The 15,059-nt window shown below is 35.7% G+C and overlaps 2 protein-coding genes across 2 annotated transcripts; both read left to right on the forward strand.

Moving 5' to 3' along the window:
* The first annotated feature begins 1,280 nt into the window (after positions 1-1,280).
* Positions 1,281-2,222, forward strand: OR2B6 (olfactory receptor family 2 subfamily B member 6). The gene has a single exon (NM_001391171.1). The coding sequence runs from the start codon at positions 1,281-1,283 to the stop codon at positions 2,220-2,222; it is 942 nt and encodes a 313-aa protein (NP_001378100.1).
* Positions 2,223-13,930: 11,708 nt separating this feature from the next.
* Positions 13,931-14,857, forward strand: OR2W4 (olfactory receptor family 2 subfamily W member 4). Its single transcript, NM_001391169.1, has one exon. It carries the CDS (start codon positions 13,931-13,933, stop codon positions 14,855-14,857), a length of 927 nt encoding a protein of 308 aa, NP_001378098.1.
* Positions 14,858-15,059: the final 202 nt, after the last annotated feature.

Consider the following 15,059-nt stretch of genomic DNA (forward strand, 5'->3'; position numbering starts at 1 on the left):
AAAAATCTTTAAAAAAAAAAAATCGTCCCTACCACTCTGTACTGAGAGCTGAAGAATACGTGAGCAAAATTAAAATACACATTCGACAATAATTCAAAAATTATGTTCTTATCCTTAAATTCACACTTCTATCCTAACAAAATCACAATAAAATAATAGAGGGTGGTGTTAGTAAGGGAGACGACTTTGAGATGGATAAATTTCAGCTGGTAGCTTTGACTTATGTTAGTACGCCCAGCAGTCCTAGGGCTCTTAAGAGCCGCTGCTCTAAATGTGCCAAAGTTCCTGCATGACTATAGTACTCTCACTTGCATTGTTTGTGGCACTACGCCAGACAATTTACATTAAAGATCACATTTATAATTCACATCAGATAGTTGCTATCACCTCTATTGTTGAGATTGACAGTTTTGGAGTTGTGGAGGGAATGGGAAGGTAAGTTTTCAAATCAGAGTCACTTTCCATTTGTAACTCGAGGATATTTAGAGTTTAAAAATCATAGGCGATTTTCCTCTCTGAACATCTCAGAGACCTTGGATCACTGCAGTTTCTTTCATTCACATTCACACCACCACAGCAGAAAGGTATTATTATACTAATTTATAGATGAGGAGCCTAAAGTTCATAGAGAGAAAGAAACATTCCCAGTATGATATAACTAATGATTTATACAGAAGAGACTTGAACCTAGGCTTGTCTGGCTCCAAATTCCATATTATAACATCTTTTTATTCTGATTCTACCAACTCCTAAAAGGCAAAAGACATGTTTCTTTGAAATGTGTCTGATAGCTTGATAGAACCTATCTGCATAGTTTTGGGGGTGGTCTAATTCATTTTAATTGTTTCAGATGAGAAAACAATCTCCTTGGCATTGAGGAAAAATTAGGAAAAAAAATAATATGGCAGGGATTGTAGCCGAAACTTCCTAATAATAGCTATCTAGGCGGAAAGTAGTGCAAATGAAGATCAACCAAATGAAAAAAACAAATCAAAGAACAGGTTTTATTAAAATTGTTTAAATCAGGTATTTATTTTTTAAATTTTTGATTTCATTTTTGAAGTGCTGATACAGATATAGAAAGATTAAATGTTAGAATACTTAGGTAATTATGAACATTTCCAAATAAGTATCTTTCATGTTACAAGCAATATCAGTTCTGTAAATGTCTTCAAACAGGTAGTAAAGTGATTAAAAATAATCAAAATAGTCAATAAATGTGTGTTTATTGATTTCCTAAATTTTTATGTTTCAGGAAATGAAGAGTTGAAACATTGATCATGAATCGGGTAAATGAGAGCATCCCACAGGAGTTCGTCCTCTTAGGTTTCTCAGATCAACCATGGCTGGAGTTTCCACTCTTTGTGGTCTTCTTCATTTCTTACATCATAACTATCTTCGGAAACCTGACCATTATTCTAGTGTCATGCCTGGACTCCAAACTCCACACTCCCATGTATTTTTTTCTTACCAATCTGTCACTCCTAGATCTTTGCTACACCACGAGTACAGTTCCACAAATGCTGGTGAATTTATACAGCGCCAGGAAGGTAATTAGTTATGGTGGTTGTGTGGCTCAGCTTTTCATGTTTCTTGCCCTGGGGGCCACTGAATGTGTTCTGCTGGCCGTCATGTCCTTTGATAGGTTTGTAGCTATTTGTCGTCCTCTCCATTACTCAGTTGTCATGCACCGAAGGCTCTGCCTCCAGTTGGCAGCTTCATCCTGGATTACTGGTTTCGGCAACTCAGTGTGGTTGTCTACGCTGACTGTCCAGCTGCCACTCTGTGGCTCCCGTGTAGTTGATCACTTTCTCTGTGAAGTCCCTGCTCTGCTCAAGTTGTCCTGTGTTGACACAACAGCAAATGAGGCTGAACTATTCTTTGTAAGTGTGGTATTCCATCTAATACCCCTGACACTCATTCTTATATCATATGCTTTTATTGCCCAAGCAGTGTTGAGAATCCAATCTGCTGAAGGTAGACAAAAAGCATTTGGGACATGTGGCTCCCATCTAATTGTCGTGTCACTTTTTTATGGTACAGCTATCTCCATGTACCTGCAACCACCATCACCTAACTCCAAAGACCGGCGAAAGATGGTTTCCCTCTTCTATGGAATCATTGCACCCATGCTGAACCCCCTTATATATACACTTAGGAACAAAGAGGTAAAGGAGGCCTTTAAAAGGTTAGTTGCAAGAGTCTTCTTAATCAAGAAATAAGGAGTATGCAAATAATAAGTTTTGTAAATGCTTAACGTTTACTTGGCTTACTAACTTACTTCTCTTCAAGTTGCCCTATTTTCATCATTCCTACAGAGAACTATTGTGATTATCTCCCTCAAATACAATTTCATTGACAGAAAGCTATGTTAGTTTTCTGTTGCCTAAGCGTATTCATTGAACAAGTACCGGAAACTTGTCTACCACTTCACCAGCAACTGTGTAACTTCAACATCTTCAAACTTTACATCAATATTTGTACGTTTGGTATAACTTAGACCTTTCTGAGAATATGATAAAAGCCAGAAATTCTTTCTCCAGTAATATCATACACACACTCACACAAATATTTTTTCATATGATTGGAGGAGGTTTACTGAAACACTGAAAAATAGCCACTTTTAATTTGGAGCTGAGGTTAACAACCCTAGTTTTAAATTTTCTATACCACTCCCATGTCAGCCTAATAATAAAAACCACAATGATTTTTTCTCCAGAATTGTGCCCAGATTTTCCATTCTCTTGCCAAGTTTCTATATGCATGTTTTCCTCCTAATGGGAAGAATCCCTTTTCACTTCCTTTTGGATCAAATCCTACGTGTTTTTCAGGCCTAGCTAATTTTCACTTCCTTGAAATTTTTTTCATGGTTCTCCCAATTGTTAATACTATCACCATTCTCTTAAACCCTAAAGCACCTACAGTCTAGATTTTAAAATAGCACATGATATACTGATTTTCAGTGATTTCTTCTTTCATACCATTTTCTTGCACAGCAATAGTCTCATTACATTTTAGTCTCCTTGAGAGAAAGACTATATCATATATTTTGCCATATCACTTTTGTTTTTATTTATTTATGTATGTATGCATGTATTTATTTATTTATTCATTTGTGAGGAAGATTGGCCCTGAGCTAACATCTGTTTCCAATCTTCCTCTTTTTGCTTGAGAAAGATTGTTGCTGAGCTAACATCTGTGCCAATCATCCTCTATTTTATGTGGGATGCTGCCACAGCGTGGCCTGACAAGTGGTGCTAGGTCCACACCTGGGATCCAAACCTGCGAACCTTGGGCCACTGAAGCAAGCGTGTGAACTTAAGCACTACGTTACCAGGCCAGCCCTCATATCACTTTATAATTTAATTTAATTTAATTTAATTTAATTTTTATTGTTTTTGGTGAGGAAGGTTGTCACTGAGCTAACATCTATGCCAGTCTTCCTTATTTTGTTTGTGGGACACCGCCACATTATGGCTTGATGAGTGGTGGGTATGCCTGCACCTGGCATCCAAACCCATGAAACAGGGCCACCGAGGTGGAGCACGTGAACTTAACCTTTACACCATAAGCTCAACCCCCGTATCCCCTTTAGAAGTCATCAAAGTGCTGAGGAAGCAGCATGTACCTACATTATCAGTTGTTTCTTTTGATTCTTGAGTCACATTTGATATAGTTATTTAATTGTGTGCTATCCATCTTTTTTCTTGCTTTCTTCTACAAATACATCACACACATAGAAAATACAATAATAGAAAAATACAGCTATTATTGTTACTCCTTAAAACCTATAGTAACACCATGTGCTTTTGCCATAATATAATGCTAACAGATAAGAGAAATAAATCTGATTTGCCAAGTTCTGATTTCAGTCCTCTTTCCTGTTAGAAATAAGCATCATTAAAAGAGTAAATGGAAGCAACATACTAACAGAGGATATTGAAAGCATAATATAAGACTTTCCTCGCTCAAAATGAATTCATTGCTAAAGGTCCAAATACACAATAAATCAGATTACCAGAAGCAAATGTGCATTGCAAACCCAATGTAAGTGAAATTTGGTGAATTATGAACACAGAAGAAAAATCAAAATTGAAAGTTTTTAATTTTCTTAAATGAAGGATTAATTGATTCAATTAATTTTATACTGGTAGATTTGATTTTGTACTGGTATATAATTTTATATTGGTAGAAAATGATTTATAGAGAAATTCTAAACTAAGCTATTATCAGTTACCTTGTGATTATTAAAAATATATAAATGATTCATTTAGAATAAGACATTAAACTAACTTTATCTCATTTTTTTGAAATTCTGAGAAATTTAGTTTTCTAATCCAAACCATTTTTTAAGGAAAATGTATGTTGAATGCTGTCTTTAAATTGTGGTAATGTATACATAACACAAAATTTGCCATTTTAGCCATATATGAGGGTAAAAGTTCAGTGGCATTAAGAGCATTCACATTTTGGAGGAACTGTCACCACCATCCATTTTCAGAATATTTTTCATCTTCCTAAACTGAAACTCTATAGCCATTAAACAATAACTACCCAAAGTCCCCTCACCCCAGCCCCTGGTAACCACCATTTTACTTTTTGTCTCTATGCTTTTTATTATCTAGACATCCCACATAAGCGAAACCATAAAGAATTTTTGTATGTGTCACTGACTTACTTCACTCAGCATAATGTTTTCAAGTTTCACCCATCTTGTAGGATGTCAGAATTTCCTTCCTTTTTAAAACTTAATAGTAGTTCATTGTGTGAATATACTACATTTTGCTAATCCATTCATCTATTGATGGACATTTGGTTTGCTTTCACCTTTTGGCTATGAGTAATGCTGCCATGAACATAGTGTACAAATACCTGTTTGAGACTCTGTTCCAGTTCCTTTGGGTATATACTCAGAAGTGGAATTACTGGATCATATGGTAATTCTATTTTTCACTTTTGAGGAACTTCCATACTGTTTTCTACAGTGGCTGCACCATTTTACACCCCTCCAACAGTGTAAAAAGGTTCCAATCTCTCCACACCTTCACCAACATATCTCACCTTTGTAGAAGTATCAGATTGATATGGTAGAGAAATGCTTTAAATGTAATATATTTTAGTTGCATTCTAAAAGTTGAGACAGTTTTCCTAACATATTTTTGTGACATAATGAAAGCTAGAAAAAAGTAGAGTTCTATTTGTTTATATCTAGTTGCATATCCACACTAAAAAGCTGATTAATGGAACATTACTTGGGAAGAGAGGTTTTATTGTAATAGGATATAAGTATTTATTGTCTGCTAATATACAATCAATAACTGAGATTAAGGAAAGAAGGCAGCATTATTAGATTCACAGGTCACACAATGGGAGAGAGATTGCAAATAATATAGGACATAGAAACAAATCTAAAGATAACAGCAATCAAGAATGCTTAATTGGGGTTGGCCTGGTGGCGCAGTGGTTAAGTGCACATGTTCCTCTTCGGCAGCCCAGGGTTTGCCGGTTTGGATCCCAGGTGCGGACATGGCACCGCTTGGCAAGCCATGCTGTGGTAGGCGTCCCACATATAAAGTAGAGGAAGATGGGAATGGCTGTTGGCTCAGGGCTAGTCTTCCTCAAAAAAAAAAAAAAAAGGAATGGTTAATTAATTCTATAGGATGAAATTGAACATCGGTACAAAAGCCTTTACTTTGTGTTATATTCTTAGAAATTAGAGGACTGGTAGTGATTCTCATAAGAATACAACTGAGGACATGTATTCATTGTACTACACATAAATAACTGAATTCAGTTCAATCCTTATAATAAATATAACTGTGTGTATAACTCTGTCTAGAGAGTTTTTGTAACAAAATTGCACCCATGATAATCATTTCTGTTGAAGATCTAAAAGGTTCTGGGACCATCTCTGAACCTTTCCCCACACCATCAAACAATTCTCCATGATACCAGCTGGGTGTCCTACAATTTAACTCAATTTACCTGGAAATAGTGTCAGATCCCACAGGCAAAGGGCTCAGTCTCACAAGACTGCTCCTAACCTACCATTCGCAGGTAGTAGGTCTCCAGGTGACCCACAACTTCAAATTGGAAGTTCCTATGATCCTTTCCCCAGGTTTGCTAGAGTGGTTCACTGAAATCAGGGAAATACTTGCTTATGTTTACCAGTTTATTAAAGGATAATGATAAAGGACCCAGATGAACAACAGATGATGGGATACATAGGGTGAGGTCTCGGAGAGTCCCTGTGCAGGAACTTCTACCCCCATGGAGTCGGGTATGTCACCCTCCCAGTGTGGATGTGTTCGCCAACCTGGCAGCTCTCTGAACCCCCTACCATTGGGATTTTAATATTTTTAACATCTTAATTTTAATAATTTTAATATTTATCATATAGGCATGATTGGTCATTAACTGTTTTCAGCCCATCTCCCTCTCAAGAGAATGGGGGTGGGGCTGAAAAATTCCACGCTTCTAATCATGGCTTGCTTTTTCTAGTGACCAGTCCTCATCAAGGACCCACTAGATCACCTTATTAGAACAAAATACACTCCTGTTATCCAGGAAATGACAAGGGTTTCAGGAGCCCTGTGTCAGGAACTTGGGAGAGAGACCTATGTATACGTATTTCTATTATAAATCACAGGATTACATGATTCAAAGGAACAAAATGGGAAACAGAAATGCCAGATATAGTCAAACATTTGGGAAGATGTCACGTAGAAGAGGAGTTAGACTCGATTTGTGTCATTTCTAAAAAAAAGAACTAGAGAGAAGTTACATGGAGAATATACTGTTTCAACATATGGAGGGACTTGTTCACAGTCAGTATGGGGAAACCCTCCATTGCAATTATTGTAAAGTTTAAACTGTTAATGTGACTTATAACTCCCTGCATGATCACGCCAACCAGTGCAAAACTTTCTTTGCTCTCCCTTGACGTCATGTGAGATTCGTCTATTTTGATTCATTTTCTGTACTAGTGTATTCCTTTGCATGAATGGACCGCAGCGTATTAATCAGTACCCCAATTGGCATTCATTTAGGTGCCCAATTTCTGCTATTACAAATAAAGTTGTTATCAACCTTGTTGTATTTACCTCTTGGGTATATGTATAAGATATATCTCTTGGGTATAGATTTTTTCTGTAGGTGTGAAATTTCTGGGACACAGTATATGTTAATCTTTAATTTTGCTATGTATTACCTGTTTCCATTTACTTGTATTTATTATTAAATTACATGTACATAATTGTCAGTAAACTAAGAAATATTTACTTTTGGTAAATGGCGATGCATGAAGAAGAAATAACGCGTATATAGATAGTCACCATTTTTTTATCTATATAAAAGTCAATACTACAATCATTTGCCCTTAGAATCTACTCCAACAAAAGTGATCTATGGCTTTTGTTTTTCAAAAAGTTTATTGTAGAAGACAGCAAGTCTTCAACATGTGATATTTACTATCATCTCATAGAGTAAGTAATATAATCGACAAATATTTATTGAGTAACTACTATGTGCTAACACTTGGCTAGGCATTGGGAACCTTGCAGGACATTTGGTCCTGTCCAAAACATCCATGAGAATATTTTCTTCATGCCAAATGATTTTGGACAGAACCAATTATCAAGGACCTTTTGCTGTGGACCTAATGTCTGATGAAAGATTTGGACAGAACCAAATATCAAGGAACTTTTGCTGTGCACCAAATGTCTTATGGACATTTTGGACAAGACCAGATGTCTGTTAATCATTGGGAATAAAGCAGAGAACACAATACTTAAGGGGAAGTGGAACTATCACAGAGTGGAAAAATAATGAGCAATTAGCAAACACAATAGAATGAATAACTCAATGTTTATCTTTTTCTCTGTCTTGAGTAGGACAGTAATTTTGACACAATGTTATAACTTCCTCATGCTTACCTTTCTCTGCATTGTGAAATCCTTAAGGGCAGGTACATAACATTTATTTATACACTAGGTGACTTTCACAGTGCCTGCAAGTATGTCTGGTGAATAAAAGTTTATTGCATTCCCAGAGTAATTCTGCATTAGAAGTTTTTATGGGAATTATTGCTGAAAAGTAAGTATACAACAAAAAAATGTCACTGATAGAGAATAGTTCTCCTAGATACACTTACTAAGCGCCTGCTCAACAAAATGCCATCCAGAAGGGAAGGGGTGATTATTCCACTTATGTTGGGAAAGTTGAGATTTGATGATGTGCGTGATATTGTTGGGTAAATCCCCGGGGCTGCTGAGTAGCTCTGACAGGGAACTGTAAGGCTAAGGGAACACCACAGTGACAGGCGCTGACTCGCGTTAGCTCTCCACTGCAATCAGCCCTTAATTGACTGTTTCTCTTCTAAGATAGATAACCCTAGAGATTTCTCTATTTTATGAATTATAATGAAACTCATTTGAAACTTTTTAATAGCTGTATCCAGCATGGGGAGAACAGGTTAATCAGTTCTACTCTTCCACGAGCTGGATCCCTGTGGACAAGACCATTGTTAGCGGTAGCTCCATACTAATAATCATTATAATGAGATCTCTAGGGTCTTATTTTTCCTTCCAACTTCTAAAAAGGACTGCAAAAGTTGAAACTTGCTCTTCTGCCTACTCTAGTTTTAAATGTTACTCATGACCTCATCCTCCAGAATCCCTTAAGATTTTCCACAGTTATCCAGAGGGAACCACATGAGCAAGTGTAGCCATCTTTCACTTTTACCAGAAAGGAGAAATGGCCTAAGAAAAACTATTTTTATCAATAGATCTAAACATTTATCATTCTTCAGTTTTTCCAATCTATAATTCCATCTTTCCTTTCTCATCTCCTTTAGAGCATAACTATCAGGGTAGATAAGTCACTTGATAAGCAAGATAATAGGCAGCCTATATTTTCTTTTCCCTTAGAAGACAGGGAGAACAGGAAAAAACACATCACTCAAAACTCTGCATTTTCTTCTTAGTTATCTATATTCATTAATTTTATGTTCATATAAAGAACTGTAAAATACTTACAGGCAGGAAACAATGTACTGTTAAATCTAGTCTTCTTCCACATTTATCCTTACTACTATCTTGAAAAATGGCAAGAAGAAAACTAAGCCAATTCGTTAAAAAAAAAAAAAAAAATAGTAGTTTGTGTAAAAATGCTTTTGGTAGTGCCGTGTTTACGAGGTCTATCTGAGCCTACAGAATCAAAGTGAAGTTTAATTTAGAGGGAACATGCAAATATCTGGTGGAAACTGTGCTAGATTTTATCAATCGAATTGTGATTGGCTCTCAGTTCTACAAATCATTTTTCTGCTTTGATTTTAAAAAACATTTGTTTTCTCTACCTAAAAGTCAATCTGTGACAGAGGCAAAAGTATTTATTATTTTCTACCAAATCATGAGGAAATGACGGAGTAATGAATTTAATTATGTCACTATATTAATGTGGGTCAGAAAACTGGGCAGCTGGAGAGCTCTGGATCAATGTGGTCCTGTGTCACAGTCAAAGACAGAAACACGAGCTTTCTAAAACATGCATATAACTGATCGCAATATTTTTATGCTCCAGGAATGAGATGCAAAGATATATATACTTTATGAAGTTAAGATCGTTCTGGAGCCAAATCTAAATATTGAAGTCAAGGTAAATTATTTTTATTCACTTCCAAAATTTTAGTTAACTCTTTTAAATGTTAAAGTAACATATGATCCTTGTTAAATGTTACATTTTTATATGGCTATATGTTAACAATTTTTTTTAATCTGAAAGAATGAAAACTGAAAATCTAGTTCCTTCACACTCCAATTATTTTTGTATATTTATGTAAATCATAGAAATGGGAATGCACTATATCTGAAATTTTGAAACTTTATTTTTTTGTTTAATATATTTTGTATATGTAACATAATTATATTTTATTAATTTTAATATATTATTTTAAAGCACAAATTATATTTAACATAATTTTAATATGTTCAATAAACTTAAACATATTTAAAATATTTATTGTGTAATATACTTAAAATATATTTAGTATATTTTATTTTTCTTCCATATTGATACACACACACTAAATTATTTTTTTGTGATTTTATGCTACTTATTTTACAACTGTGCAAACATTTGTTTAATCATTATTTAGTCTATGGACCTTAGTCCATTTCCTTTTTTAGCCACAATGTAACTATGGTATATATATATCTATATGCACTTATGGAAGCAATCCTAATAAATTATGGAAAATGGAATTCATAGGTCAAAGACTTGTGCATTTGCCAAATTTAAATTTGGTAAAACCATCCTTCAAAAATTTAAACCTGATTTACATTCCCCCATACAGTGTGTAAGAGCGCCATTCTCTCATATCTTCATAGACTTTGCATATTACCAAACTGAAAAGTACTTACAATATGATAGGAGAAAAATAATATCTCGTTGTTGTTTTGATTTGTGTTTATTTAATTATAAGTGAGGTTGAAAAAATATGTATTTTAGGACCATATGTATTACTATTTCAGTAAATTTTCTCTCATTATCCTCTGTCCATTTGTCTTGTCCAGGCAAGTGTAATCCTTATTTATTTGAAAAAGTTTATTTGTTGGAAAAAGCTCTTGGATCACTAAAAATATTTGCTCCTTGTTCCACATATGTGTTGCAAATATATTTCTCTGTTTTCAAAAACTATCAGCAGGCTTTACCTGGGAACTTATTGGGCCATTGCAGTTTTTTCATTAGCCATAATACCTGATGGCTACATTCATTTTTACTCTATTCTTATTTTTATAACTATAAAATGATACAATTTAAAACCCAGGTAACTTATATATATGTTCTGCTTGTGAAATGAGTTTTTGTAGGGTCAGTCATGAGTTTCAAATAACATCAGTTGGGGAAAACATGTAAGCTTTAGTGTGTCGCATCAGTGAGTATGATTGATGTTTATTCTTAGGGTACATAGCACTCGTGTTGGAATCTCTCTAGTCCTTAATTTCACTGGTCGCAGAGATGATGTTCTCATTTTGGAGGTTCTTGGAGGGCAATTTTACCTTCTCCAAAGAGTAATCTGTGTGATTTATGCTTTATGTTTGAATATAATTTAAAGAACATCAACCAATCAAATTCCACATATTCATTTTATATTTACTACATTCCAGTAACTTTAGCAATCAAAGTGAAAATAAAAGTTACAAATGTGGCCGAGTGGTTAAGTTCGCGTGCTCTGCTTTGGCAGCCCAGGTTTTCACCAGTTCTGATCCTGGGCACGGACATGGCACCGCTCGTCACGCCATAATGAGGCAGCATCCCACATGCCACAACCAGAAGGACCCACAACTAAAAAAATATACAACTAGGTAGGCAGGGAATTTGGGGAGAAAAAAGCAAAAAGCAAAAAAAAAGATTGGCAACAGTTGTTAACTCAGGTGCTAATCTTTAAAAAAAATATTTACAAATGAAGTCACAAAGAGAAATATTTTTCATTATCCTTTTGAAAATTATACTACAATATAAAGAAATTTAGACTTTAAAATTCTTCTTTCCTCAGAAAACGGACTAAATCTCATTTCAGTTCAAGGATAAAGAGGTGTTCAAAAGTGGTTCATATTTGTACTATGTTACCAAACTTGATCTTTTCACCCCACCAAACACCGGGAATATGACCATAGGAAGGAAAGGTCAAATTCTGAGGCTATGGACAACTGTGGCCCCAGACAGAAACCAAGGAAAGAACCTAAGAGTTTTGATTCCCAATCATCCGATGTTATTCCAAGATTTCCCCTAAGGCTATACTCCTCTATTCTCTTCTGCAGCCCAGCTAATTACCCAAAGGAGTGTGCAGTCCCCGTGATCTTAACAAGAAAGCATGTATGTCAACATCCAGGCACCATCTTCAATGCTAAGAAATTAGTTCTCTGTTTTTTTTCTGCCTAGATCTATAAGAGCTTCCAAATGTGCATAGGTTATCTTCTGGGGTCAGCAGGAAGTCTTTGCTTTGGGTCTTTGGTTGACAGCTCCTGAAAGCCTCCTGAAGGCTGGATGTTTGGCCCAAATGGCAAGTAGACAGAGGACAAATGCTAATGATATTTTCTATTACAAGTGCTTCTTTTCTTCATAATTTAACTGCCCTATGGCAATTACTCCATTTTACCTTTTCTCTGCGGTGGTGATATACTGTTACTCTGTCACTTCAGTCAAATTATAAGAAAAAGGAATCACATGGCTTTAACAACTCTTTTACATTCAGGAAGAAACTAGAATCTAATGCACGGGAGACAGTTCAGGGCTTTACTGTTGTTCTGTTTCTGGACAAGCTGAGATCATTGTAACCACTTCTGTATACTTTCTGATGCATTGGTCTCATATCACCTTAGTGTTGTTTTCTACCTATATTACACTCACAATCTTCCACAATATCCCACATAATAAATCTCAATCAGAGAAAAAAGCATTAATATGTGTTCTCCCTAGGTCCCTTGGGAAAGTTGAAACCAGGTAAGCTTATATGACCAGTGAAAATCAGGAAAATTTTCTTTCTTTTACTTTGGTATACTGCATTTGGCTGTGGAAAATAAATTTACTATAGGAACTTTGAAGTTGAGAAGTTTTCACCAAAGACACATTTTTTATTTGAAAATCAAAATATTTGTGACAATAATTTATGCTCTGCTCTGTCTTTATTTTTTCCCAGCTTACTAGTTGAATATACTATCACTAATTGAAGCACCCCTTGATTCTCTAAATCATACAGCAGTCTAAATATTTTAAAATATCTATTTAATAATTTTAGTCTTTTTATTTATGCTTAAGCTGTCAAAGAATCAACATGACTAAGGGTTTGTCATGTTTCCATCTGTACTTGCTATTCTGCTGTTTTCACACTTGTCTCTCCATCTCTGATGTTTCATTATTATCCTAGTATCCTCTATTCCAATTAGGAACCTGTCTTTTATGAATCCAGCTTTATTTATTCTTCTTAGCCAAATTAGGGTCAATCTTTTTTTAATTTACTTTTAAAAATTCTTTATTTACCACATTCTCCTTCCTTCTCTCTCCGTCATCCCTATTGCCATGCACTTCTCTTCTGCAAGCTAATCATGTTGTTTTGATGTTTATAAAAGACTACCACAAGACAAATACATCCAAAGTTGCTGTTTTATTTCTGGACAAAAAAATCCTCCCTGACCCTGGCAATCTAGGCTGCAGGATTCTATTTCTTTCAAAGAAATGAATGATAGAGATCTGAGTTGACAGCATTTTATGGGAATAAGAACTGGGATATTTAGTAGGGACAATTATAACCCAAATAATAAAATGATGACCTGGATGCTATGAAGTAAATGGATACTTATACCACATTAATAAGATTGTAATAGTCCCTGTGTTTTTCAAATCATATCTTGAATACTGAGCTTAGCCCTGGTTATCACATTTCCGGAAGGTCATTGTCAAATTGAGATTATGTGGAGACAGCTGCTAGCGTGATAATACACTTGATAATCTTGTCATATGAAGAATAGTTGAAGGAAATTGAACGTCTTGGCCTAAAGAAAATTTAGTTTAGATGTAGTAATTGTCTTAAAATATTTTAATGGCTGTCATATGAAGAGAGATTAGATATGATGTATATTTCAATAAAATTATAGTTGTCTTATAAATAAGGGAAAAAATTTCTACTTAATAAAAGAATGATGATTATAAGTCAGAATTTTCCAACAATGAAATAATTTGCCTTATGTGTTTGAACAAATGAGGAACAGCTTGGATGGCTAGGGAGAAGCTGTTTTAATGGTGGATGGGTTGCTAGCCTTCGTAGCTTATATGTTCCTTATAAATCGTGATATTCAATGGTTTTCAGAAAATATATATTAAATATTCTTCATTTTATTCTTGTCTGATATACAGATGATGTGAAAGGAAGGCCATGGAAAAAGCCAATGACAGCTCAGAGTATGCTTTTATCTTAGTGGGCTTCTCTGATCGTCCCAAGCTGGAGATGGTGCTCTTCATAGTAAATTTTATTCTGTATTCAGTGGCTGTGTTGGGAAATTCAACCATAATCCTTTTGTGTGTATTAGACCCTCGACTTCATACCCCAATGTACTTCTTTCTGGCAAACCTTTCCTTTCTAGATCTCTGCTTCAGTACTAGTTGTATCCCACAGATGCTGGTAAACCTCTGGGGTCCTGATAAGACTATCAGCTATGCTGGCTGTGTTGTCCAACTTTTCTCTTTCCTTTCTGTTGGGGGAATTGAGTGCATCCTGCTGGCTGTCATGGCTTATGACCGCTATGTTGCAATCTGCAAACCCTTGCACTATCTGGTCATTATGCACCCCCAGCTGTGTTTACGACTAGTGGCTGTGGCCTGGGGGAGTGGCTTGGTCAATGCCATTGTCATGTCCCCACTAACAATGACTCTCCCCAGATGTGGCCGGAGACGCGTTAACCATTTCCTCTGTGAAATGCCAGCACTGATCAAGATGGCTTGTGTGGATGCTCGCCCAGTGGAAATGCTGGCCTTTACCTTCGCCATTCTCATTGTCCTACTGCCCCTCACTCTTATTCTTGTCTCCTACGGCTACATTGCTGCAGCAGTGCTGAGGATCAAGTCGGCTGCTGGACGACGGAAGGCCTTTAATACGTGTAGCTCCCACCTCACTGTGGTCTCCCTGTTCTATGGGAGCATCATCTATATGTATATGCAGCCGGGAAACAGCTCTTCCCAAGACCAAGGCAAGTTTCTCACCCTCTTCTACAACCTGGTAACTCCTATGTTGAATCCACTCATCTATACCTTAAGGAATAAGGAAGTGAAAGGGGCACTGAAGAAGGTTTTGGGGAGACAATAATGAACAAGAGAGATATGCTAAGTTACGAAGTCCTAGGCAAAATACTTTTTTCAAACACTATCATTTATTTTGCTCTTATAATAAATTTAGCCAATGTGTCAAACACTCTTAGATTTTTAAAAACATGGATAAATACACTGAAGCATATCCAGAGTCAATAGGAATCAATCACAGCTACACATAAAATAGATATATCTTTGCA

This window comes from Equus caballus, chromosome 20 (genome assembly GCF_041296265.1).
Source record: "Equus caballus isolate H_3958 breed thoroughbred chromosome 20, TB-T2T, whole genome shotgun sequence".
Taxonomy (NCBI): Eukaryota; Metazoa; Chordata; class Mammalia; order Perissodactyla; family Equidae; genus Equus; species Equus caballus.

Coding starts and splice junctions, on each gene's coding strand:
- OR2B6 (NM_001391171.1), top strand. CDS start 1,281: ATGAATCGGGTAAATGAGAGCATCCCACAGGAGTTCGTCCTCTTAGGT.
- OR2W4 (NM_001391169.1), top strand. CDS start 13,931: ATGGAAAAAGCCAATGACAGCTCAGAGTATGCTTTTATCTTAGTGGGC.